This window comes from Hyperolius riggenbachi, chromosome 4, assembly GCF_040937935.1.
Source record: "Hyperolius riggenbachi isolate aHypRig1 chromosome 4, aHypRig1.pri, whole genome shotgun sequence".
NCBI lineage: Eukaryota > Metazoa > Chordata > Amphibia > Anura > Hyperoliidae > Hyperolius > Hyperolius riggenbachi.
Window position 1 is genome coordinate 192,477,697 of NC_090649.1, and position 24,833 is coordinate 192,502,529.

The 24,833-nt window shown below is 43.2% G+C and overlaps 1 protein-coding gene across 4 annotated transcripts in view; it reads right to left on the reverse strand.

The window, feature by feature from the left end:
* Nucleotides 1-17,974, reverse strand: part of OPA1 (OPA1 mitochondrial dynamin like GTPase) — a 130,886-nt gene extending 112,912 nt beyond the window's left edge. For 2 of the 4 annotated variants that reach the window (XM_068281164.1, XM_068281162.1), the window contains exons 1-6: nt 17,855-17,974; nt 12,668-12,977; nt 10,313-10,409; nt 7,890-7,997; nt 3,532-3,585; nt 896-969 (exon numbers count right to left, since the gene is read on the reverse strand). In XM_068281164.1, the coding sequence (XP_068137265.1) occupies nt 896-969; nt 3,532-3,585; nt 7,890-7,997; nt 10,313-10,409; nt 12,668-12,977; nt 17,855-17,871 (660 nt within the window). In that variant the 5' untranslated portion in view covers nt 17,872-17,974. The remainder of the gene's footprint in view (nt 1-895; nt 970-3,531; nt 3,586-7,889; nt 7,998-10,312; nt 10,410-12,667; nt 12,978-17,854) is intronic. The other 2 variants (XM_068281165.1, XM_068281163.1) reach the window with 1 other exon arrangement.
* Between the last annotated feature and the right edge of the window lie 6,859 nt (nt 17,975-24,833).

Sequence of the window (24,833 nt, forward strand, 5' to 3'; positions counted from 1 at the left end):
TAAAGCAATAGCTGTCTCAAGCACTCCCAATGCAGTTTCCAGAGGGGTCTTCTCTGCAGACGTGAGAACCAGTTGATTGAAGCAGGTGGCGGCATGTGAACTTCTGAACTACAGCAACTTCTATTCACTTTAATTGCAGTTTATTTAACCACCTGAGCGGTCTGGATGAGCTCAGCTCGTCCAACACCGCCGGAGGCTGCCGCTCAGGCCCTGCTGGGCCGATTTTAATGAAATAAAAAGCAGCACACGCAGCCGGCACTTTGCCAGCCGCGTGTGCTACCTGATCGCCGCCGCAGCGCGGCGATCCGCCGCGTGCAGCGGCGAAAGAGGGTCCCCCTAGCCGCCCGAGCCCAGCGTGGCCGGAACAAACAGTTCCGGCCAGCGCTAAGGGCTGGATCGGAGGCGGCTGACGTCCATGACATCACTCCGCTCGTCGCCATGGCGACGAGGTAAGCGAAACACGGAAGGCCGCTCATTGCGGCCTTCCGTGTTACTTCTGGCCGCCGGAGGCGATCAGAAGAACGCATCCGGAGCGCCCTCTAGTGGGCTTTCATGCAGCCAACTTTCAGTTGGCTGCATGGAATAGTTTTTTTTTTTATTTAAAAAAAACCCTCCCGCAGCCGCCCTGGCGATCTTATCAGAACGCCAGGGTGGTTAACATGACCGGAAAAAATGGAAGACCTGATGTAGGAAAATCGCATGACAGTTGCATTTTATCAGCTGTAAGTTACAGTCATATTTATGGGGCCCAAGATCCCAGGTGAATTACCAGAATTTACTTTGTAAGACCTTCATGAATTGCAGATTTCCATAGCTTAGTAAGCAGACTACACAGCCTTGACTAATTTGCAAGATCATTAGAAAAAAATAAGTCTAGTATTTAATGTCGACTCACCTTCTTATATTGTTTTTCAGACCCATCAAAACTCTGGCTATCAGTAGCTTTGAAGGAAGTTTCACTTCCAGGGGCTAAAAAATACACAAAAACACCATTAAGAGCATAATGGTCATTTTGCCATTAAAAACAATTAAGACATTCATGATGCAAGATAAACATTTAATATGTTTTGCACTGATCAGTCACAATATTAAAACCACTGAAAGTTAAAGGGAATGATACTGATCATTAGAACTGCACCTGTGAAGGGGTTGGATATGTTAGGCAGCAAGTGAAGAGCCAGTTCTTGAAGGTGATGTGTTAGAAGTAGGAAAATGGGAAAGCTCAAAGATCTGCGTGCTTCTACGGATACATACACATGCTAGATGGAACTCGGACAAGTTGGCCATTCATGGCAAGTGTCGCCTGAGAATCTAGCATGAGTACAGGTGTCTCTAAGCCAGATGTTTAAATGACAGTGACCCTCCAACCACATGATTACTTTCTAACGCCACCCACCAGAAGCCACTCCATGGTGCGGTGCCATCGTCCCTACTCTCCCATAAGTAACGACAGCATGCATCACACTGGTATATGATGCATCTATATAGAGCTCATTCAGAGCCACTCGCAAGACTGACTTTGACCCTAATGGTGCATGTATGTACCTTAACCACTTCAGGACCACAGGTTTACACCCCGTTATTTTCCTTCAAAAATGTACTTATTTTTTTTAAACTCCCTCCCTCTCCCCTCTAGCCAATCCCTGAGATCGGCTGTCATAGGCCTACGAGAGCCGATTGCTCTTGAGCCTCTCCAGGGGACAGCCAAGTGAAACGGCTGTCCCCAGTACAGCGCTGCCATAGATCGCAGCACTGTACAATGTGGATAGACATCGGTTTCACCATCTAACAGTCTCCTAGCAGCAATCGCCGCTGAGAGACTGATGACGGAGCGGCGCTCATTCAAGCGGAGATGCACGCGCATCGTCTTGCGCGATCTACTGCAAAACCCCGCCCCAGGACTTGACGCCTTTCGGCGTTACGCGGTCCTGTGGCTGCCAGCTTCGAGACGCCTATCAGCGTTAGGCGATCAGGAAGCCTTGTCTGGAAAATCTTAAAATGTAAAATATATATAAATATATACAGATAAGAAGTACGTTTTTTCCAAAGTAAAATGAGCCATAAATTACTTTTTTCCTATGTTGCTGTCACTTACAGTAGGTAGAAGAAATCTGACAGGTTTTGGACTAGCTCATCTCCTCATGGGCGGTTCTCAGGGTTTTCTTTATGTTCAAAAGCACTCAGTGAATGGCAGTTGCTCTGTCCACCTGCCAAAAAAGTGTGCAGGGAGGATGGCCAGCATCTTTGTATAACATTTTTTCAGGGAGTGTCTTTATAAAGAATAAAAGCCATGCTAAGTATCCCCTATGGAGAGATGGACTAGCCCAAAACCTGTCTGTAATGTCAGATTTCTACTACCTACTGTAAGTGACAGTAACATAGGAGAAAAGTAATTTATGGCTCGTTTTACTCTGGAAGAAACCTACTTCTTATTTGTATGTGTTTACATATATTTAAACTTTTAAGATTTTCACGACAGTGGTCCTTTAACAAATGCCAATTGAGAAGGCTAGACCACTGAGTCAGAGCATTTCCAAACACGGCAAGTCTGGGGGCTCTCGGAATGTAATGGTTATTACCTGCTAAGCTAAAACAATCAAAGGGAAGGAAGCCAGCAAACCGATGACACTGGGTGTCCAATGAGCATGTGAAGGCTAGAACTTCTGGCTTGATTCCATAGATGAGCTACACACAAACTGCTGAAAAGGCAATGCTGGCCATGAGAAAAGGGTGTTAAAACACACAGTGCTTCACAAATGGGACTGTGCAGTTGAGGACCTGTCAAACTGCTGGCTCTTTTCCACCACAGAACCCATCAGAAATAAGAATCTGAGCTTCAGAACTGGACCATGGAGCAATGGCAGAAGGTGGCCTGGCCTAATCAATCACATACTACCCTTCATGACAATGGTACAGGGTTTGGATCTGCTGGGAGTGAGCAAGGTACTTTAGCTGGGAGTGAGCAAAAAAGTGTGTTTTATAGTTAGCATTCAGTTCAGAGTCAGTAGGGGTGAATTCCCTGGGGGTGAGAGGTCCAGGGCCCACCCGCACTTCCATCTGGGTATCGCAGATGGAAGTGCGGGTGTGAACCAGTGTTTGTGGGTGTCATGTGAACCAGTGTCATGTGAACCAGTGTTTGTGGGTACATCTTGCTGCCAGACACCACATGATACCTTTGTAGGCCATGTCGCAGTGAGTTAGAGCTGCTTTGGTGGCACAAGGGGACATACTATTAGGCTCGTGGTTTTAATGTTTTGGCTAATCAGTGAGTATTTATGCATTGATCCAGCATGATATAATTAAACAATGACGGTATGATGACTGTAGGTACACAAAAGAACAGGCTGCTGAATCAGGCTTCCTTTCCAGGAACAGCCAATAAACTTCCACCCAAGCTGGAAAAATAATAAGTAAGAGAGAAAAAAAACAGTATCACCATCCCAATATTAGCTTTAAATTCTGCACAATTAGCGTTAAACAGTTCTTAATAAATATGTACATGTCACACGGGGAACAGACAGCATTACACACCTAACAACTGTAGCAGATCAGAAGCTCCTATGACTTCACTAACCAAATTGTGACCTGTGAAAAATCAGCAAAAAATGGGAGAAGATATTATCAGCCATAAAAGTTAGCAAAGCCTGGAAAGGAATCCTGCCTCCTGCTCAGGTTTACATAGTGACAGTTATAGGGAAGTATAGTGGAAAGATGGACACATGCAGACAGATGATGTGTGATTATGACAGAAGCTGAAGGCACTTTGGAATACTTCACTTGTAAACATTGGACTCTATAGCAGCATAGTTGCACAGCAGCAGGCAGGCAGTATAGACAACTGCTGTGGATGTATGTTGAGGTGAATTGCAACAGTGGTGGATCTCCCTGCAAACTTCTAACAGTCTGCATTCTAATACTTAATTTGTAATAAGTGGTCATCCCCACCCGCCTTTCAAATTGTTCTAAAGCCAGAAGATCATGTGTGGGAGCAGCGGTGCAAGTTTTTTTTTCTTTTAATGTATAGTTTGAACCTGATGAACATACATCTTTTTTGAACAGATTATACCACTCAGACAGTAATATGTATTCCAAAAAGGACCGGCACCACACTCAGTATCTGTAGCTCTTCAAGTTTTAATAGCAGCAATGTGATTGATGAGCAACTTGACAAAGGCCACAAGAGGCCGAAACAGCATGTCTGTTGTTGTTATCATGCCTGCTGCTATTAAAACTTGAAGAGCTACAGATACTGAGTGTGGTGCCGGTCCTTTTTGGAATACATATTGCTGTGGCCCCCAGGTACCGGGGTGAGGACCTTGGCACACCAATTCTTTTATTTTGAGCCTTATAGTGGAGCTCCTGGACGCTTGTATTATACCACTCAGACAGCAAACATATTTTACAGTCTGGAAACAGTGGCAGTCTACATATTTGTACCAGATAAACGATTTACTCGCGTATGGTGCCCATACACGGTACAATAAAAGCGTTCGATTTTCCTGTTTGAGCAAAACGATCGGATTGAATGAAAGTATAAAAGAATCTTTTTTTCGATCAAGAGAAACAAACGATTTTCAAGTTTTTTCAATAATCGGACATATTGGAAAAATATTTATATTCGATCTAAAAGAATAATCAAATTACATTTTCTAATGGAAAAAAAAAATGAAATTGTATGGGCACCATCAGCTGAACATCTTTAATCTAGCCAGTAACCTTAATGCCGCTAAAAACACTCTTATCCGTTCATGGATAGAAAAGAGCAAGATTGTCTCTGCAAGATCTTTACTATCATGGACTGAGTAGTGAGATTTGTGCATAGCGTGGGATATACTGTAATGGGCATCAAGGAAATCTATTCAGAAATTTCAAATACAATGAAGATCTATAAAATTGTCACAAAGTGATGAAGCGCTCATTGAAGCAACAGAGAGCAGTCTGTGCAGCATACTAATAAGAGGCATCCTGCAATTTAAAGGAGAACTGTAGTGAGAGGTACATAGAGGCTGCCATATTGATTTCCTCTTTAACAATACCAGTTGCCTGGTTACCCTGCTGATCCTCTGCCGCTAATACTTTTTGCCCTAGACCCTGAACAAGCATGCAGCAGATCAGGTGTTTCTGACATTTTTGTCAGATCTGACAAGATTAGCTGCATGCTTGTTTCTGGTTTGATTCTGCAGGCAGATAGCTCAGCAGGGCTGCCAGGTAACTGGTATTGCTTAAAAGGAAATCAATATGGCAGCCTCCATGTACCTCTCTTTACAGTTCTCCTTTAATAAAAGGAAGTCCAAGGCAAAGTTTATGTTTGTGTTTTTTGACATCATTTGATACTGCCATCTTACACCTGACATACAAAATGCATAGCTAATTTCTGTACAAAATGATTGTTTACACAAATGGTCCAAACTCGTAAAACAATAGGTATTAGGGTATTGTATGTCAGGGTGCAATTTGGGACTCTAAATTTAAACTGCTCTATACAGAGATGTATGTACATAATGTAATTTAGCACACATCCATGCACTTACCTACCATGTTATCAGATGCATCTATCCTGTAGGTGGGTTATTGATGAGGGTTTTCATTTTTTCAATGTACCGTATATACTCGCACACAAGCCGCATTTTTGACCCCCAAAAAGGGGGTCAAAAGTTGGGGGGTCGGCTTGTATGCGAGTCTTCCCTGGTGGTCTAGTGGTGGGTGGTCCGCGCCCCGCTCCCCCCCCTCCCCGCTCCCCCCGCGGCCGCCACTGCTATTACCTGCTTAGGCAGCGGCCGCTTCCTAATCCGCGTTCCCCTCTGAAGTTTCAGCGTGTATCACAGCAGCGCGCCCAGCGCTGCTGCTGTGACGATGCAGAGTGCAGGAAAGAGCGGTTCCCCTGGTAACGGCGATACAGATCACCGCTATAGGGAGCCGCGCTCTTTCCTGCACTCTGCATCGTCACAGCAGTAGCGCCGGGCGCGCTGCTGTGATACACGCTGAAACTTCAGAGGGGAACGTGCATTAGGAAGCGGCCGCTGCCTAAGCAGGTAATAGCAGCGGCGGCCACGGGGGGAGCACTACCTACCTATGCTGGGCACTATACTGGCTAAACTGGGCACTATACTAGCTAAACTGGGCACTATACTAGCTAAACTGGGCACTATACTAGCTAAACTGGGCACTATACTGGCTAAACTGGGCACTATACTGGCTAAACTGGGTACTATACTAGCTAAACTGGGCACTATACTAGCTAAACTGGGCACTATACTAGCTAAACTGGGCACTATACTAGCTAAACTGGGCACTATATTGGCTAAACTGGGCACTTTACTAGCCATACTGGGGCACTATACTAGCTAAACTGGGCACCATACTAGCTAAACTGGGCACTATACTAGCTATACTGAGGCACTACCTACCCATACTGGGCGCTATACTGGCTAAACTGGGCACTTTACTAGCCATACTGGGGCACTATACTAGCCATACTGGGGCACTATACTAGCTAAACTGGGCACTATACTAGCTAACTGAGGCACTACCTACCCATACTGGGCGCTATACTGGGCACTATACTGGCTATACTGGGCACTATACTAGCTATACACTGGACACTACCTACCTATACTGGGCACTATACTAGCTATACTGGGACACACTGGGGGGCTGCACCAATCCAGCATTTCCTACCCCCGGCTTATATGGGGGTCAATAATTTTTCCCTGGTTTTTCAGGGAAAAGTTGGGGGGTCGGCTTATATGTGAGTATATACAGTACATAATAAAATGTGTTTATTTTTATCAGTTGCAAGGGTGTAGTTTGTCCGACTATATTTAAGAGGCATTATAATTGCTGGTTTCCACTAAGGGCAATTCTGAGGGATTCCTCACACGCAAATTTAGACGAGGGATTGCAGCCAAACTCACATGCAGGGAAAAGATCGGACAATCAGCAACATTTTTTCTCATCACCTATGCTAGCGGGATTCCGATGCATACTCGCATCAGGATACAAATGCCGGCATGAGTGGAAACAGTTCACAGTGGTCAGTTGTATTGCAAAATCATTCTGCACATCAGCTCACTGCCCCTACAATTCTATGGGCCTGTTCACAGTACTGGGCTGTAACGAATCAAATTATCCTAACTTGCTGCAATCAGATTTTGTATTAAAGTCTATGTCCAGTCTCCATTGCAGGTCACACCCATAACGTGTGCGCTATGCAACCTACCACTGTAGCCTTAGAGTAATACCTCAACTTACTGGTAGAGGTTAAAGACTAACACTAATTTATTATGTTGTATCGATAGTGTAACTTTTTTTCCGGTAGCATTTTATAGGATTACTATACTCCAGATATAGACTGTGTAGATCCACTCTGTAAATCCACTGTGCAAAGCACTCTAGTAGAAATTGCTCACCTGCCTGAAAGGAGCACTACCACAGAAGTGATGTTGCTCCGCCTCTATCTGAAGCACCCTCTAGATTGTAAGCTCGCAAGGGCAGGAACCTCCTCCTAGTGTTTCTCATACTGCAGTAATTTAACATATGCACTTGTACCAAATTTAGAGGTATCTCAAACGACATATTAACTACGTATGTATTTGTATTTCTACTATTCAATGTCATGACTGTACAGTGTCTTAAAATTCTTATGTATATTTGTTCCCCATCAATTGCTTTGTACTATATACAGAGCTACGGAAGATGTTGGCGCTATATAAATAAATAATAACATTTCAGACAACAATACAGTTAGTGTGAGAACATCACTCCTGTCCGTAGCCCACTAACTATTCTGATGCTGACTGGGAAAATTAACTACATAAGACTAGGACTATGTGAAAAATACAACAAACATGAATTAAGAACATACGCTGACAATAACAAAAAGCTCTTACCTGATGAGAGCCAACCTTTTATAAAGCTAAAGCTTTCCCCTATCTTTTCAAAGTCGGGCAGAAGTTTGGCCAGCTCCTCGGAATCCGGGAGAGCTTTACTAAGTTTTTCTACAAATACAAAAAACGAGATTAAAAGCATTACACTAAATCAGTGAGATTTGGACCTCCAGAAACAGCAACATGCAAAGCTGTCATTTAAAAAGTATATTCATCAAGCAGCCAAAACATATGTAAACCTCAAACTGCTTTTATGTAGATAGTATTCATACAAGAATCGGGGTGACGCAGTACAAAACAAAATTACTCATACAGTAATTCTGATCTACAGTTGAAAGTCATAATAAATGCAATGCATAAAGATATTGTATTAAAAAAAAAAAAAAAAATCAGCCTAGCAAACCAAAGTCTTTCTCTGACCAGGAATACAGTGTGTGTGTGTGTGTGTGTGTGTGTGTGTGTGTGTGTGTGTGTGTGTGTGTGTGTGTGTGTGTGTGTGTGTGTGTGTGTGTGTGTGTGTGTGTGTGTGTGTGTGTGTGTGTGTGTGTGTGTGTGTGTGTGTGTGTGTGTGTGTGTGTGTGTGTGTGTGTGTGTGTGTGTGTGTGTGTGTGTGTGTGTGTGTGTGTGTGTGTGTGTGTGTGTGTGTGTGTGTGTGTGTGTGTGTGTGTGTGTGTGTGTGTGTGTGTGTGTGTGTGTGTGTGTGTGTGTCAAGTCATGTCTATGTGAAATTAAATGAATATATAGTTGTCATCTCTTATACATTTCTGCATCGGTAACTGAAAAGAATTAAATATGGCCACAGTTCCTGTTTGGACACGAATAGGGATAATTGTTACTACAGAATTATCAGCCTCCATATCCCTCTCGCTTCAGTTGTCCTTTAATCCTAACTATTAGGGATGTTCAGTGAGTTGCAAATAATTCATTTTTCATACAGGATTATGCAAATGTTGTATTCAAATTTTTCTACAGCTTCAAAACAGAACAAACAAATGCCACCTTGCTGGAATTTGATTTGTTTGTTTTCAGTCTCCATACAAAATCTACATAATCCAGAATAAACTCTGAACAATTTGCATCGTAGTGACCATCCGTACTTATACTACTTATCGGCAGTGTTTGGAAATGTGGGTCATGGTTGTAAGGCAGCACAGTGGTGTGGTGGACAGCCTTGTCCTATGGCAATGCTAGATCCCTGGTTCGATTTCCAGCCACGGCACTATCTGCAAGGAGTTTGTATGTTCTCCCCGTGTCTGTGTGCGCACCTCTGACATAGATAGCGCCAGGAGATTTCAGCACAGAGGAAAACCAATAAACGGTTTACCCTGCTGCTGCACAAGTCCCAGTGTGGGGTTAATTGCTATTCCCTCTCCAGGCCGCCATGGATAGTGGGGGAAAAGTGCAATTTGGGCTTCCAGCTATTGCAGAATTCGTGTTCTTGTAGTGATTTTTGCTCCGTCTTCTGACGGTGCTCAAATCAGTCACGGAGTGCCGCTATAGCTGTAATTCCTATCACGGTCTATGGTGGCACCGTATGCGCCCAAATCTCCTGTGCTGTTTTTACAGCGCTCGGTCTGCGTGACTTCACCCGGAAGAAAAATAAAATACTAGCCCTAGACTATGATGGACAAATGACTATGGTAGGATTAGCTCCTCTGAGGGACAGTTGATGACAAGACTATATATACACTTTGTAAAGCACTGCATAAAATATCAGCGCTACATAAGTACTAAATATTAAAAAATAATAATACTCTCAGATAATTCCGATTCCTTCTGTGTAAAATGCCACAAAAGATGGGCCCATGTTCCTACCATTCTAACACAGTAATACATGCTTAGGTAGTTCTGCCGAGTTCAGTGTTGTCACTCTTATACTCTTTCCAGACCATATGCTACTAAAGTAGGTTGCCATTGCTGTGCAGATGATACTCAACTATATCTATCCATCGAGCCAAACCTAGAGGACCCATCAACATGCAAAAATGTATGTCAAAAGGAAAAAACAAATCTTGACTATTCCACAGATTCCTATATTTATGTAAAGTAATCCTGCAAAAGGGAGGGCAATGGAGGCTGCCATATTTATAATGCTCTTCCTATTCACTCTTTGCTGTCTGTCAATGCTATTGCATGTTATTTGCTAGTTTCTGAGATCAGAGCAGGAGATAAATACCGAACATCTCACTTGGCTTTACCGCATGCTCTTGTGAATTGACATTTACTGACATGTGTTGAGGTATTTATCGCACAAGTCAGTAATTTCAGCTTGCCCTATGGTAACAGCTTTAGTGAATTGACATTTCGCTAAATGTTCAGTAAAATAAGCTGTTTTCTGCATTAGGCATGCAGTAATGCTCTGTGAATTGAAGCCACCATGGGACATACACTGGTAAAAGTGCAGCAGTCCATGACAAGTTACTGACCAAAATTAATGTGTTCGTCTAACTCCCATACAAAGTCAGGAACAATCCACTTGTATTCACTGAGATCAGGAAACATGTCCTTCCATTGGTCATAGGTCTGAAAAACAAAAAGTGGTTATAAATGCTAAAGTAACCTTTGAGAAACTGAACATATGAAAAAGATCACAATGTAACAGCTGCATTGGAAAACTGACAACCACTATTGCATGACATACAAAAACCTACTACTGGAGGCTGTATTACCGCTTAGTGCACGCTTCATTGTAGTGAAAGTCCCATGAGGAGGTCGGACATCACAGAAAAATGTACCCCTTATATGCTGTTACTGCGGGTGGTTTATCTGGCATTCACCGACCATTATTGTAAGCCATTCCATAGGGTGATTTGTATGGAGCGGTGTGTAAACCGGCAAAGGGGCATAGAACAACCAGGAGCTTTTGGTGGTAGTTTTTCTAGATTATTTTGGCATTTTAATCCATCACTGAGGAGCTGCTGAATATCTGACTAATGAAAGACTTACATTCAGTGGACTCATTTCTTGTTTGCACAGTCTGTGAACAGCACATTTCTCTTACAATACTTTTATTTGAAAAATGCAAGTTTATTTCTTTAATGAGCAGGGCCCTATTTTAGATTTTAAAGTGGATCTAAACTCATTGCCCTAAGAACGCTTGTGCAATGATTCTCTATAACACATCTGAGCGGTTCGTTTCCGATCCGGTCAGAGAATCGCCGCATAGGCCATTTTTCCACCTCAATGAAAGGTATAGGAAAAATGCTCACAAAATCGCAAAATTCGAGTTTTTTAAGAACAAGTTGTATTTAATATTTTCCAGGTCAAAGTGTTCACTTCCTGACTTGCGTCAGGGAGTGAATTACAAAACTGCTTTGAAAAAACGCTTAGAAAAGCGCTTAGCACAAAAACGAATCGCCCACCCAAGCGCAGGGAATCGGGAAAAAAAAGCGTCAAAAACCACCCACCATTAACTGCCACGTGAACGTAACGCAATGTGAACAAGGCCTAAGGGGCCATTATGTATGGTTTTGCAGAATGTATGCGTATTTAAATATGCTGTGACATGAGTTTCTCTTGGAAAACCCATGTCACTGTTCTCATTGGATGGGTCATGATGCAGTGCGCTCTGATAAGTGCAGCTTTCTCCCCATCTCTCTTATCCCTTTGTGCAGCCCCCTGAAATGAGATGCACAAGATGCTCAGTGCTACATATAGGGCTCGATTCACTAAAGCGTGATAACTGCTATCACGCGATCTGCCGTGCGCGGCTTTTTGCGCGCGCAAAGCATTACTCCATGTGATAAAGGAAGGTTTGCGCACGATCACTCGCTTGAAACAAGTGAGTGATCGCTCGCAAACCTTCCTTTATTGGAGTAATGTTTTGCGCGCGCAAAGAGCAGCGCACGGCAGATCGCGTGATAACTGCTGTGATAGCAGTTGTCACGCTTTGGTGAATGGAGCCCATAGTGTGAATAGCGGCAGTGGGTGGTGCATACCAGTACAACACACAGCCCCACTTGCATTTCATAGTACGGACGTATCCCAAGGTTAACTTTATCCACGTTAAAGTATCAAGGTCGCCAATTTTAGCACTCAGTAACAGTAGCCCCAAAATCAGCCAGTACAAACTACACTGAAACTGGATCAGTGTTGTTCCAGCAGTGTCAGTGCAAGATAAGAGTCAATGCAGCATATCTTCCTGACTACAGTAGAACAACTTCAAACCAGCATCACTGTACTGCTATTAGATGAACAGCGGTCTGGATTTAAATGAGAAAATAGCACTGATGAGTTTTAGGTAGTGGAGTCATTTATGAAAAGATGACTGAAAATAAGAAATAATTAACATGGCATGGAGAGAAGTTAGGAGTAGACAGGTACAGATGATTATAACAAATCCAAGAAAAAAACAAACACATTTTTCAAGAGAGTAAGTGCAGCGCAGAGAAGAGTACAGGACCAAGGAGAAACAAGCCAATCAATGGATTAGTGATAAAAGGATAAGGAACCATGAAAAAAAACAAAAAAAAAACAAAACAAAAAAAAAAAAACACACCTCAGAAGACCAATAGGGATGATCAACAAGATACACATTTTTCCAAAGTTTCCCAGGTTTAAATTGATTGTTTCATTTTCAAACTGCATACATTTGCACAAAAATGTGCATATATTTGCATCAACTTGGAATAATTTTCATATCTGTGCTCATCCCTACTCTTGAATAGCCCCCTCTTGGTTCAAACCATCCATTCTGATATTTGTTTACATGTTACAACATTGAAGGATGGAAATAGGACCATGAATCAGCTATCAATCTATAAGAAATATACAGTGTATACCTTTTTAGCTGTGTATCCACCACCAACAGCTGATCCCAACACCAAGTAGCGGAGTTTCAGTAGCCTGGATGCCAGCCTAGCGACCCAAAAGTTGCGTTGTGCCTGATAAGTAAAACCTAGAGGCAGAGGCTTGCTTCTTCGCAATGGGAGGCGAGACAGTGAAGAGTAACATCGAATTGTTGGTCTTGGGAGAGGATGGTGAAAGGTCACCACTGGAAATGTATAGTGATGTCTACGAGCATACTGATTTGACTTTGGTAATTTCACTTCTTTAATAGATCGTTTATTTATTACTCCTCGGCACACAATGCTGAAAATAAGCAAATAATGTATTGATCAGTTCATTAGCATGTTTTTCCTGAACTAACATTTTACTGACAACTTAGAGCACCTGGAACGCCGCAGACGCATTTTTCAAACTGCATTGAACGTTTTCTAAAAAAGAAACCAATTATAGCTTTGTGTAAATACCTGGCTGCCATACTGAGCTTTTGGCAGCCAGTGGAGACAGACCAGAGTCATAGCATCTGATTTGCATGCTCATTCTGGGCTAGTGACATAAAGGACAACTGTTGTGAAAAGTACATGGAGGCTGCCATATTTATTTCCTTTTAAGCAATACCAGTCCCCTGTCAGCCCTGCTGGTCTATTTGGCTGCAGTAGTGTCTGAATCACACCAAGAAACAAGCATGCAGATAATCTTGTTAAATCTGACAATGTCGGAAACACCTGATCTGCTGCATGCTTGGTCAGGGTGTATGTCTAAAAGTATTAGAGGCAGAGGATCAACAGGGCAGCCAGGTAAGTGGTATTGCTTAAAAGGAAATAAATATGGCAGCCTCCATATCCCTCTCCTTACAGTTCTCCTTTAATTTGAATTCTCTATCTTAAATAGACCCTCTTGCACGGATCCAGCATCAATATGTGGATCAGGGGTCATATGCAATTCACTTTTTCTCCTAAGTTTTCTCCTAGGAGATAATATTTGATCTGGTTTAAAATAACTTTTCAGCACTGCGCAATTGAAAAAGTACCAACAAGTAAGTGAAAAAGTCCTGTCAAAAATATTCTGATTGTTTTATGCTTGCTAGTAGTGTAAAAGCCATAAAAGCCTTCAGTTGTGTTAGGGCCAGTTCACAGTATGCCAGCCAGCCTGAAAGCCTGATCATATTCTAGGGATAAGCTGTACCACTCAGTCTGTGGCAGCATCTGCTGAACTCCTTGCACTTGGAAGTTGATATGTAGCATTTTATGATAACATATTCACTGTTTGAAAAAGTTATGCCGGTCACGGTTAGCAGAAAGACAACAGCCTAACCTGGAACCAGGTAGAAGGACACGTATGAATTGGTCCATGCTGCTCCACTATTCTGCTGCCGTCCACTCTGGGACTTGTTATGGCAGCAGACCTTATGTGAATAAGCCACAATTCAGACAATACAGAAGCCACAATCAGCATTACAGCCACGCAACTAGTATTGCCTGAAAGGAAATATAGATATCGGCCTCTGTATTCCAGTCTATTCAGGTTTCTTTCAGCTTCCCACTGTCACCTTACAAATATTATTGCTGAAACAAACCAATAAAACTGTCAGTACTATAATGGAGAAAGTAATCAGTCTAACTAAGCGCTCAGTATTACTGGAATAAAGTTCTAAGTCATCAATTAAAAAGAAGCATGTCAGACGAGTTTTGTGGCTCTTTGGTTGCCAATTTTACTATCACATAAAGAGTGATAGTAAATCACACTTCTAACCATGTCCTTTTATCTTTCCAGAGCTATACATTCAAAGTATACAATCAAAGTATATTCACTTAAAGGAATCATCAGGCATAAAATGCTGCCCGATACACTTACCTGGGGCTTCCTCCAGCCCCTTACAGCCGACATGTTCCATGCCGCATCTCCGCTCACAGCCGCCGACCTAGGTCCCCGGCGCATTAGAGGAGGTCGGCCTCTGTAACGGCAGGAGCCCCGGGCCGGCAGCTGTGAGCGGAGATGCTGCATTGGACATGTCGGCTGCAAGGGGCTGGAGGAAGCCCTGGGTAAATATATCAGGGAGCAGCATTTTATGCCTGATGATTCCTTTAAGATGCCCATCATCTTAAAGTGAGTGAGTCATGTTGGCGCACATTTAAATTTAGTGACAGCACAACGATAGTTTTCCGATTTTAACTTTACCGAAAGCGCAAAATTTACAACACATGAATCGTTTGTCATCATTCCATATGAAATGACACTGATTATCGGCAAAAATGATCCCCAGGACAGATTGATCTACACGGAAGATAATTCCTGTCTTTTACTGTTGTTGGGACACTTTCTTAAAACTCTCTTTGTTTCAAATGACCACAATCAAGCATGTGCAGCTTATGAGAACCAACCAAGATAAGTTTACCCACAACTGTACCGAGACAGTGTCCACTGCACTCGAATATGGATGGATGTCATTCTATGGAATGAATGGCAACACATCCACTGTCCCCAAAAATTATGCAGGTCAGATTTGTGCATTGCAGAAAGGAAATAACCAGATATGTTACTGGGAGACGTGTGTAAATAGTTCCCCTTCTTAATGGAACTAGCAGTAGGGTATAAGAATAAAAGTACAGCACGCAAAAACTAGCTCTGCGGTGTTCCCTGCAACCGTTGTCACCCCCTCTGCCTGGTTTGCCTATTCCTAAAAAAAACAAAAAAAAAAAAACCTGAGGTCGCTTCCCCACCACATATTCTCTCCTTGAAGTTAACCTGAATGTCTCATTGTCCTCATAGGGAATTTCCTGGAGAAATACTGTTATCAGTCTGATTGAGCATGGCTTCTAACAGCAGTGGTGCTCAGAAGCAGATGTTGTATTGGGTGTGATATTATTGGATTAACATTTTTAGATAAAACATGAACCGGAACTGGCAGGAGCTGAAATTGAACTCTAAACGTGGCTAATAATATTTGGAAGTGACTGATTTCTTAAAAAGGCAGCATAAAATAAATTGATTCTAGCCTAAAGCTATGTTCACATTTTTTTCAAGCACTGAGCAATTTTTTCTGTGATTTTTACAATTGCCTTTCCCAGAACATTTTTTTTCAAACTTCCTGACATCAGTCAGAAAAGTGAACTCTTTCACCCGGAAATGAATAAATACAGTGTATTTATTCCTGAAAGCGCTGGGGAAATAGCTATACAAAGTGCTTTTTCAAGGGCTTTGCGATTTCTCTATCCCTTCCATCGAGCCAAATCGCCCCAAAAATGGTGCAGGCAATGCTTTTTGGAGCGGATTGGAATCAAAACGCTCAGATGTGAACACTCTCATAGGGAATCATTGCACAAGCGCTTTTGTGGTGATTTTCAAACTTGTCAGTGCTTGAAAAAACACAAAAACGCTCTAGGTGTGAACAAGCCCTAAAAGGGAATGTTGCGGATCATGCAGAGGCTTCCCACATCCTCCTGGAGACCACCGCTGCTGCCTAGGACACTCTTGGAGTTCGCGACCATACCCCTCTTTATGCACGAATGCAGCCATACTGCGCTTGCGTGAGAATGGCCATGCCTGTGCATGAAGCCAAATCCTCCCACATACAAGTGGCTTCCACTTTTTGCACAAGCACAGCCATACTCGCACAGACCACGTTCATACAATGCAGGCAGCTTTGGCTTTATGCACAGACACAGCCATACTCGTGCAGGCATAGTACGGCCATGTTCATATTCATGCAGGCAGTGCGGCCATGCTGTTGCAGGGGTCCACAGGTAGCAACGGCGGGGGCCAGGAGGATGTGGGAAGCCTCTGCAAGAACCAGATTCATATACATATACATATATATATATATATATATATATATATATATATATATATATATATATATATATATATATATATATATATATATATATATATCTATCCTCAGGTAAAAGCGAAAGTCTGGATAATTTCCAAAGCCAACGTGTAATTATTACATTTCTGAATCTCAGTTAGCCCGGTGTAAAATTGAAATTGCATAGGCTGCGCAAAAAAAAACTAGTGCATGAAGACAATTTTTTTTTCTGCACATGGATATTGCACATTGTGAACCAATCCATTAATTAACATGGGCTGTCAAATCTGGAGTATGAAGTAAAACCACATGCAATTTTTCCAAGTGTGATTCCTTCCTTAGTGAAATTTTAGATCATTTGTAAAAACTATTGTGTTTAACCACTTAACGACCGCCTAACGCCGATAGGCGTCGGCGGGTCGTTAGTGGTATAGCATGGAAACGGCCGCTCGATCGAGCGGCCTTTCCATGCTAGTTCACGGAGATTGCCTCCGTGAACAGTGTGCGAGCCGCCGATCGCGGCTCGCACGCATAATGTAAACATGCGGGGAAGAATTCCCCGCTGTTTACATCACACGGCGCTGCTGCGCAGCAGCGCCGTGACGTAGATCGGCGATCACCGACCTCTGATTGGCCGGGGATCGCCGCATTCTGATTCACCGGCATTGACTCTAGGCGGCGCAGGACGGATCTCCGTCCTGCGCTGCCCATAGGAGGAAGGGGAGGGACGGAAGGGGACGGAGGAGGAAATTCGCTGCGGAGGGGGGCTTTGAGGAGCCCCCCCCCCCCCCCCCGCCGAACGAACAGAGCCGGCGGCAATCAGACCCCCCCAGCAGGACATCCCCCTAATGGGGGAAAAAAGGGGGTAAGTCTGATCGCCCAGCCTCCTTGCTGATCTGTGCTGTGGGCTGTAGAGCCCACGCTGCACAGATCAGCGAAATCACCCCTGGTCCTTAAGTGGTTAAGTTTTGTTCCACTTTAAATATGCTGAGAATGGTTACAAATGTAGTTGATGTCATTCAAATAATAACTCAAAACACACTATAATAATATTTACTAAGACATTTATAAGCAGGTGCTTACAAACACACACAAATACAAACTGTAAACTTCCCTTCAGGTTTAAACATGTCGTGTAATTCTATCCCTCCTGGCAGCTGTCCTGTCTCTGTCACATGAATCACAATTTCTAGTTAGGGACAGATCTGGTAACGTCAGCCCTGCTGGACCTGACCATGAGATGTCAGTTACTGGCTGCACCTCTGACCCACACAGCCTGGGACTGGCCCTCAGGCTATCTCTGCTGAAGAAGAAGCCATGTGTGCAGCCCGACCCACAGTCCATTCTCTCTCTGCCGCCCTCCCTGCCCACTCACCATGCGGCCCGCAACATTCTGGGGGAGCCGAGAGCCCAGCCCGCTCCCTCACATCCAGAACAGCTGCCAAACAAGGGCACCCAATGCTGTCTGCTGTCACCCGCTACACTTCCGGGAGAGGCTGGAGCACCGCGGAATACAGCTCGAATGGAAACAGCTGTCTGAGCAGAAGGTTCCACTGGTTAAACGTTCCGGTGAGTGTGCTCTGATGATGATCTATATCTATTTGCAGGAAGCTTTCAGATTCTTCTTTTGTTTGTTTATAAAGCAGGACTAGTGGTGCTTCATGTACAGGACACTCACTGTATGCAGTCAATGGCAACTTAGATTCACTCTGGTTGCACTTGAGGTGTGTGGGGAAAAAAATAGATGGTTTTGTCACATTTTGGTTTGCATTTTTTAATCACTGATTTTCAATTCATTCAGGACTCATTCACGCTAAGTGCCTGAGCCCACTAACGCAGTTGTGTCCGCTTTTCAGCAAAACATCAATGTTACAGATGCTGAAAAGCGGACACAACTGCGCACAACTGCTCAGTGGGCTCAGGCCCCCCTGAGGGCGTTTTTACCCTTTTTTTAAGCACAGGCGATTTTCAAAATCGCCCTAAAAACACTTGTGCAATGACTCCCTATGAGAGAGTTCACTTCTGAGCAGTTCGTTTCCGATCCGCTTAGCAAAGTGCTGCCTGTACCATTTTTGAGGCAATTTTGCCTCAATGGAAGGTATAGGAAAAACACAAACGCTCACAAAATTGCTTTGTGCAGCCTTTGCATTCGCATTTTAAGAATAGATAAATTGTATTTATTATTTTCTAGGTCAACAAGTTCACTTCCTGACTTGCGTCAGGAAGTGAATTTAAAAACCGCGCTTAGAAAAGCGCTTTTATCAGAAACGCAGCACGCAGTGGAGTGTGGGAGGAAAAAAAAAACTCACCGCACAAAATCTCAAATTGCTTGCGTTTTCTATTACGATTTTAGATGTGAAAGAGGCTATCTGAATCCTTTCCATGCATTTAAGAAATCACGTTAGTTTGACATAGAAATGCTCATAACAACCACAACGAAGCTGAACGCAATTTTTTCCCCTGCAATGCAAATGCAAAAACAGAAATGCAAACAAATGGAAAAGTATTCCAAAATGGCAAGGAGCCCATAGAAATACATTTTTGTTACACAAAGCAAATGTATTGTAATATATTTAGATCGTGGGGATGGTTTTATTAAATGGGAGAGTTGGAAAATTATTTTGAGAATATTATATGTGTTTAAAACGTTCAGGCAGGAGTCTTGAGGGAAGCTGAACACTGCAAAACCGCACACTGAAAATGCATACCTCACAACTTTTTGAGTTAAGAAAGAGGGACACTGACACCGAAGTGGAAAAAAAGTATTATATAATTAGTTCTATGTGTAGTACGGATAATTTATAGAACATTAGTAGCAAAGAAAATATTTTATACAATTGAATCATTCTCTAATATGTGCAGTTTACGCATTACACTCAGCATTTTAAATGATTTAACAGAGCATAACTAATGACCTTTTCAACTTTCCTCTGCAGGAAAACCATAAACAAACAAGAAACAGTGAGAGACAGTTGCGATAAGAGCTTCATAAACAGTGCTGTCCAGACTTTTTCGGTCCCAGAGCTCAGTGAAGCTGTTTTGCATAGATAAAAACCTGAAGTTTCTTAACTCTTCCTGTACTGGAAACAACATTAGACTCATATTTGTGCTGCTAATGTTTTATTTCTTAGCTGTACCACACATACAATTCATTATATCATAAGTTTATTTTCACTTCAGATTCCCTTTAAGCTATGCCCCTGCCACACCCCTAATCATGCCCCTGGGGCACCCCTAGTCATGCATACAGTGAAGATTTCATAAGAAAAATATGTTGTTTTATAATTTAAACAACACTGGCCTTTTCTATCCTGGTTCATTTATCTTCACATTAACATTTAAAAATAAGAAATATATACATTTAAAGGATGAGAATAAAGTTTAGAGTCAAATAAACCCATTTTTCAAGAGAAAAATGCATGTGTTTACATAGATCTGTACATCAGTCCTGAAAGAGGGACACATGAGGAAGAAAGAGGGATGGGATTTGGTTCCCAAAGAGGGACTGCCCCTCCAAAAGAGGCACAGTTGGGACCAGTGGCATAGCTATGAAGCTATGGGCCCCAGTGCGAGTTTTGCATTGGGCCCCCCCAGCACTCCATATGTAACACTTGATACGGCGCAACAAAACCTGCCAAGGTCATCCACAGTATTAGAGGTGCAAGAAGAGGCTGGGGAACAGTGTGTTAATGATTACTACTATTCAAGGCATCTATAGAAGTGATTATTACCCCCACAGGACTAATAAACAGCTAATATTGTGGTTGAGGAAGAGCCCCATGAGGCCCCTCTGGTCCAAGGGCCGTGATGCGGCTGCTACCTCTGCAACCCCTATTGCTACGCCACTGGTTGGGATCTATGAAAATAGCAAAATTGCCTGTGGGAGACCACAGGCATTTGCTGAAAATAAAGAGTGGCCCCTGCCTCAGTCAGTAGTTTTGGAATCTTTTGCAGTCAAATTAAAATACAGAACTTTTAGGTTGTATTAAACTTTGTCTTCACTCATCATCGCTTTTATCTCATAATGTTTTCACTAACCTTGTCTTATCTTTTTTAGAGATCATCCATGCCCCCCCTGCCCAGCTCTTCTTTCCATTTGCTGTGTGTGTTTGTGTGTTGGGGGAGGGGGTGGTTGCAGGCTGAGCAGTGGGGTGGTTGGTGGGGTCACCATCTACTTTTCATCTTCTCACATAAAGTGAAAAACATTTGGAGGGGGCAGGCCGGCATGTGCGCCCTAGAGCCAGGAGTCTAGGTCACGTGTGGCCAATGTAAAACGTAATTACGCTGATGCTGTGTCAGGCTGGATCTGACAGTGGCACGGCCAATGGCAGCCCAAACACACCGGCCGTTTCTAGAACTGGCCGATTTGACGCCGGCCAAAGTCCAAAATGCTGGGAATTTCTGACATTGGCCGGCCAGTTCTAGAAACGGCCAAAGCCAGTCGGCCAAAGTCCAAAACGCACATCCCGGAACATCCCGGGTCCTGTCCAGCACCATGAATGGCACTCGGAACTTCCTCTCTGCTCTGAAAGATACAGCATAATAATCTTTTTTAAAGAAAAGCATTTCTTAGTTACAGCTGATACAAATCCTGCAATAAATCTGCAGTGTGTCTACATCCTGCTTGATTGGGAGCAGACATATAGTTACCATCCTGTGCACATCCTGTGCTTTAAAATTAGCTGTTCTGCCGTGGCAGTCAGGTGACACGTGAGAGATCAAATTACAGTGGTGATTAGTCACAGATGAGGGGGGGATGCATGGCTGGGGGGCTATTCTGGGTGCTTTGCTTTGCTGGGCACTTTGCATGGCTGTGGGTGCTTTGCTGGGCATTTTGCATGGCTGTGGGTGCTTTGCTGGGGGGATGAGGGAGGGGGGGTCTTTGCTGGGTGCTTTGCATGGCTGTGGGTGCTTTGCTGGGGGGCTGTACATGGCTGTGGGTGCTTTGCTGGGGGGCTGTACATGGCTGTGGGTGCTTTGCTGGGGGGGCTCAGCATGGCTGTGGGTGCTTATGATTAGTCAGAGGTGTGGGGGAATTAGACAGGCTAAACTCTCTAAATACATACAAGGTGCTTTTCTCTGTTTTCCTTTTACCCTGTGCAAGAGTTCAAGTCCACTGTAGATGTGGAGAGCTGTGAGGGCGGAGGAGGAATCAGCTGCAGCCAGCAGCATACAGGCAAGCCCTCGGGTCCCTGCAGGAGAGGCGTGAGGAGGACTACGGGGAAGGCGGCAGCAGGGACACAGCGGGGACAGCACTTACTTGCTGAGCGGGGAGAAGTGCGGCGGCGAAATCAGCTGCAGCCGGCAGCATATAGGCAGCCCCGGGTCCTCGCAGACGAAGGTCCTCACAGCTGCCAGCGGAAGAACGGAGAACAGGGGCCAGCACAGCAGGACACGGAGCGGGGGACAGCGGCACAGCACTAGGGGGACAGTGGCACAGGTGGGCTTCGGGACTTGGCCGGCCACATGTAGTCAGAACGCGTTCTGGCCGGCCAAAGTCCGAAATTGTGCAGCATTTCGTACATTGGCCGCATCAGGCAGCCACTTCGCATTGTGACCGGCCAGAACCCGAAGTGGCCAGACTTCGGGTTCTGGCCGTAACATATATATATACATTTTCTTAGCTGTTTTGTTCTGTGTCTGTTTGTGAATAATTTTACTGTATTCTAAGGCTATTTTCATAGGAAAGAAAGAGCAATTATCCATAACTTTATTAAATAAACCTGTAGGCCACCATAAGACAGTGCAGCAGATGAGACAGACAGTGTCTGAGGGAAGTCATTGTTTCAAAAAGGTGAGGCTATGTGAGATAAAAAGGTTATGGATATTTTCCAGATATTTTAAATACAGAACGGGCATTCCATAAGGCACCTGCTATGGGAGGGGGATGACTGGGGATGCAGGCAGTGGCGTAGGTAAGAAGCTGTGGGCCCTACTGTCTCTCAGAAAAAAATCTCTGACCCAGCTTGGTTGTGGCCTACTGCACATTCGGTCCCATCTACGTGCCTCCATCAATTGTGCTTCCATCATCGTTCAAGTGTGCTTTTGTCCCAGTTCAGGTGTGCTTTAAGCAAAAGTCTGATTATCGACTGAAACTGGTGCTGCCAGTAGCTCTGAATGCAGTGGAAAGCTATATGGCCATTGATCGCTCATATCTCATTCTTCTTTGAACGCTCACTAGAGTCATAGTTATACAGTGCAGACCTGAACTAATCTACAATTAGTGTAGATTTCTCACAACACATATCACAAGATTCTCTGCCTTGCTATTTAATGCATATTCTATGAAGCATTCTATACAGTTTAAGATTCCTGACTGGAAGACAGCTCTTTGGCCAAAAATGCTGTACAGTATTTTGATTCTAGAAATCATCTTTGAAAATGTATTGCTAACATTGGGGTAAATTCACAAAAGCTTGGAAAACATAACGTGTGCCAACAGCGCATGTTATGTTTACTGGCATTTATGCAATTGGCACATCGAGTTATGTTACATACTCTCTTTATACATACATACCGTAACATACATACATAACACTGCCTGTTATACAAGCAACATATGTAATCCATGAGTGTTGTGCATTAAGTCATTTGTGTAGCTCACTACCTAAATTGCATAAATGCAGATAAACTTAACATACGCTGTCTGCACACATTAAGTTTACTTTACTCCATCATGTGGAAAAGAATACAGTACAAATGATGTTAGTGTGAATATCAATCCCAATTAGGAAGCAAATAGAATGAGCACATGTGGTTATATAAAAATTCATTTACAAGATATATGACATATTGTTTATATTTTAATAATATCCTGTGTGAACTTGCATAGAAAATTTTTGCAGGCAATAGTATGTAGCGTATTTTATGGAAGAACAAACTATAAAGAATAAATTGCAGTGTTCAGAATTGCCACAAGAGAGCAGTATGATCCACAAACTGACTACATGTTTTTAAATAAATGGATATAGAGGCAAATGCATGTTTTCACAGAAAAAGGTGGTATCTGCCTACTAAGCAAGGTATAGTATGTGATATACAGTATGTAGATGGGCTTTAAAGCAATTCGTAGCTGACAATAAACTCTCACAAGATAAAAGTTTCTATAGTCCTACTCCTGTACTGTCTTGGAATTCTTGGAATCACATAGCATTATTTGTGTTTAATCTGATGTTTTAAAGTGGACCCAAATTAAAAATACAAGATTTTCTAAATTATAATAATAAATAGCAGCCTTTTTTCAGCTGCATGATGACAAATATAAAATATTTTACATTTATTGGAGAAACCCCTCCCTTCCTTTCATGTTGCCGGGACAGAATCCGGCAAACTGGTGGAGTAGATGGTGTCCAGCAATGGAGGAATTGCTAATGGCTGCCACCTGTATAACCTTAGTTATGAAAAGAGAAGGGTGAAAAGTATGCACTGAAATGCTCATAGGCTTGAAGGAGTGTTTATTTATCTTTGTATGTGTCAGAGTGGTGCAACTAAATATTTTGAATTAAAAAAATGTTTGGTTTGGGTCCGCTTTAAGCTCTTCAGGTTTATTGACTCAGCTGAATGGTGACGATTTACAACCTTTTTTTTTTTTTTTTTTTTTTTTAAACTATTTCTTTCTATTAGTATTGTCTCTTTCCCATGCAAGAGTTGTATAGTCTAGTCTTTCTGCTTCAGAGCTATGGTGTTTTATCCCCTACAGCAAAAAAATAAAAAAGGAACACAGCATAGTTCTATGTAAGATTGGGACTATACATACATATATTTATCTAATTTAGGGGTTGATTCACTAAGAGAAATAGCGCGAGTAACCTCCTGTTACTCACGCTATTCCATCAGCATGCCTTAATTGCATGCTATGCCCACTAGTGGCCGTGTAGCATGCGTAATCAACCCCAGTGACAAGAGCACACACTATGCTGCTGTATTGCAGCATAGCGAACGCTGGTAACTTTTTGCCCGATCCACTCCTCTCGCCCTGAGACTGTTCCAATCAGATGATTAAAGTATATGAACCCTGCACCCTGATTGGCCCAATAGGCTGCTTGTCACTTGAGGAAGCACGGTGGGCGGGCGATACTAGTGATGACGTGGGTAATGTGGTGACATCATCACCAATGTCAACCTGGAAGCCGCCCGTATGTGTCGGAGGAGTCGGCACTATCAGCGTGGAGTGGACGGAGCTTACTCACTTTTGTGCGGAGCACCTGGGGACAAGTTGAATTGGCCGCAGAGTGCCATGGACAGTCCCAGGAGGTGGTAAGAGCCCACTTGGGCAACCTATGCTTACGCAAGACTGCAAAATTGGGCACAGCACTCCGCTGATTGAAAGCTATAGTGTCACATAGCGAAACATT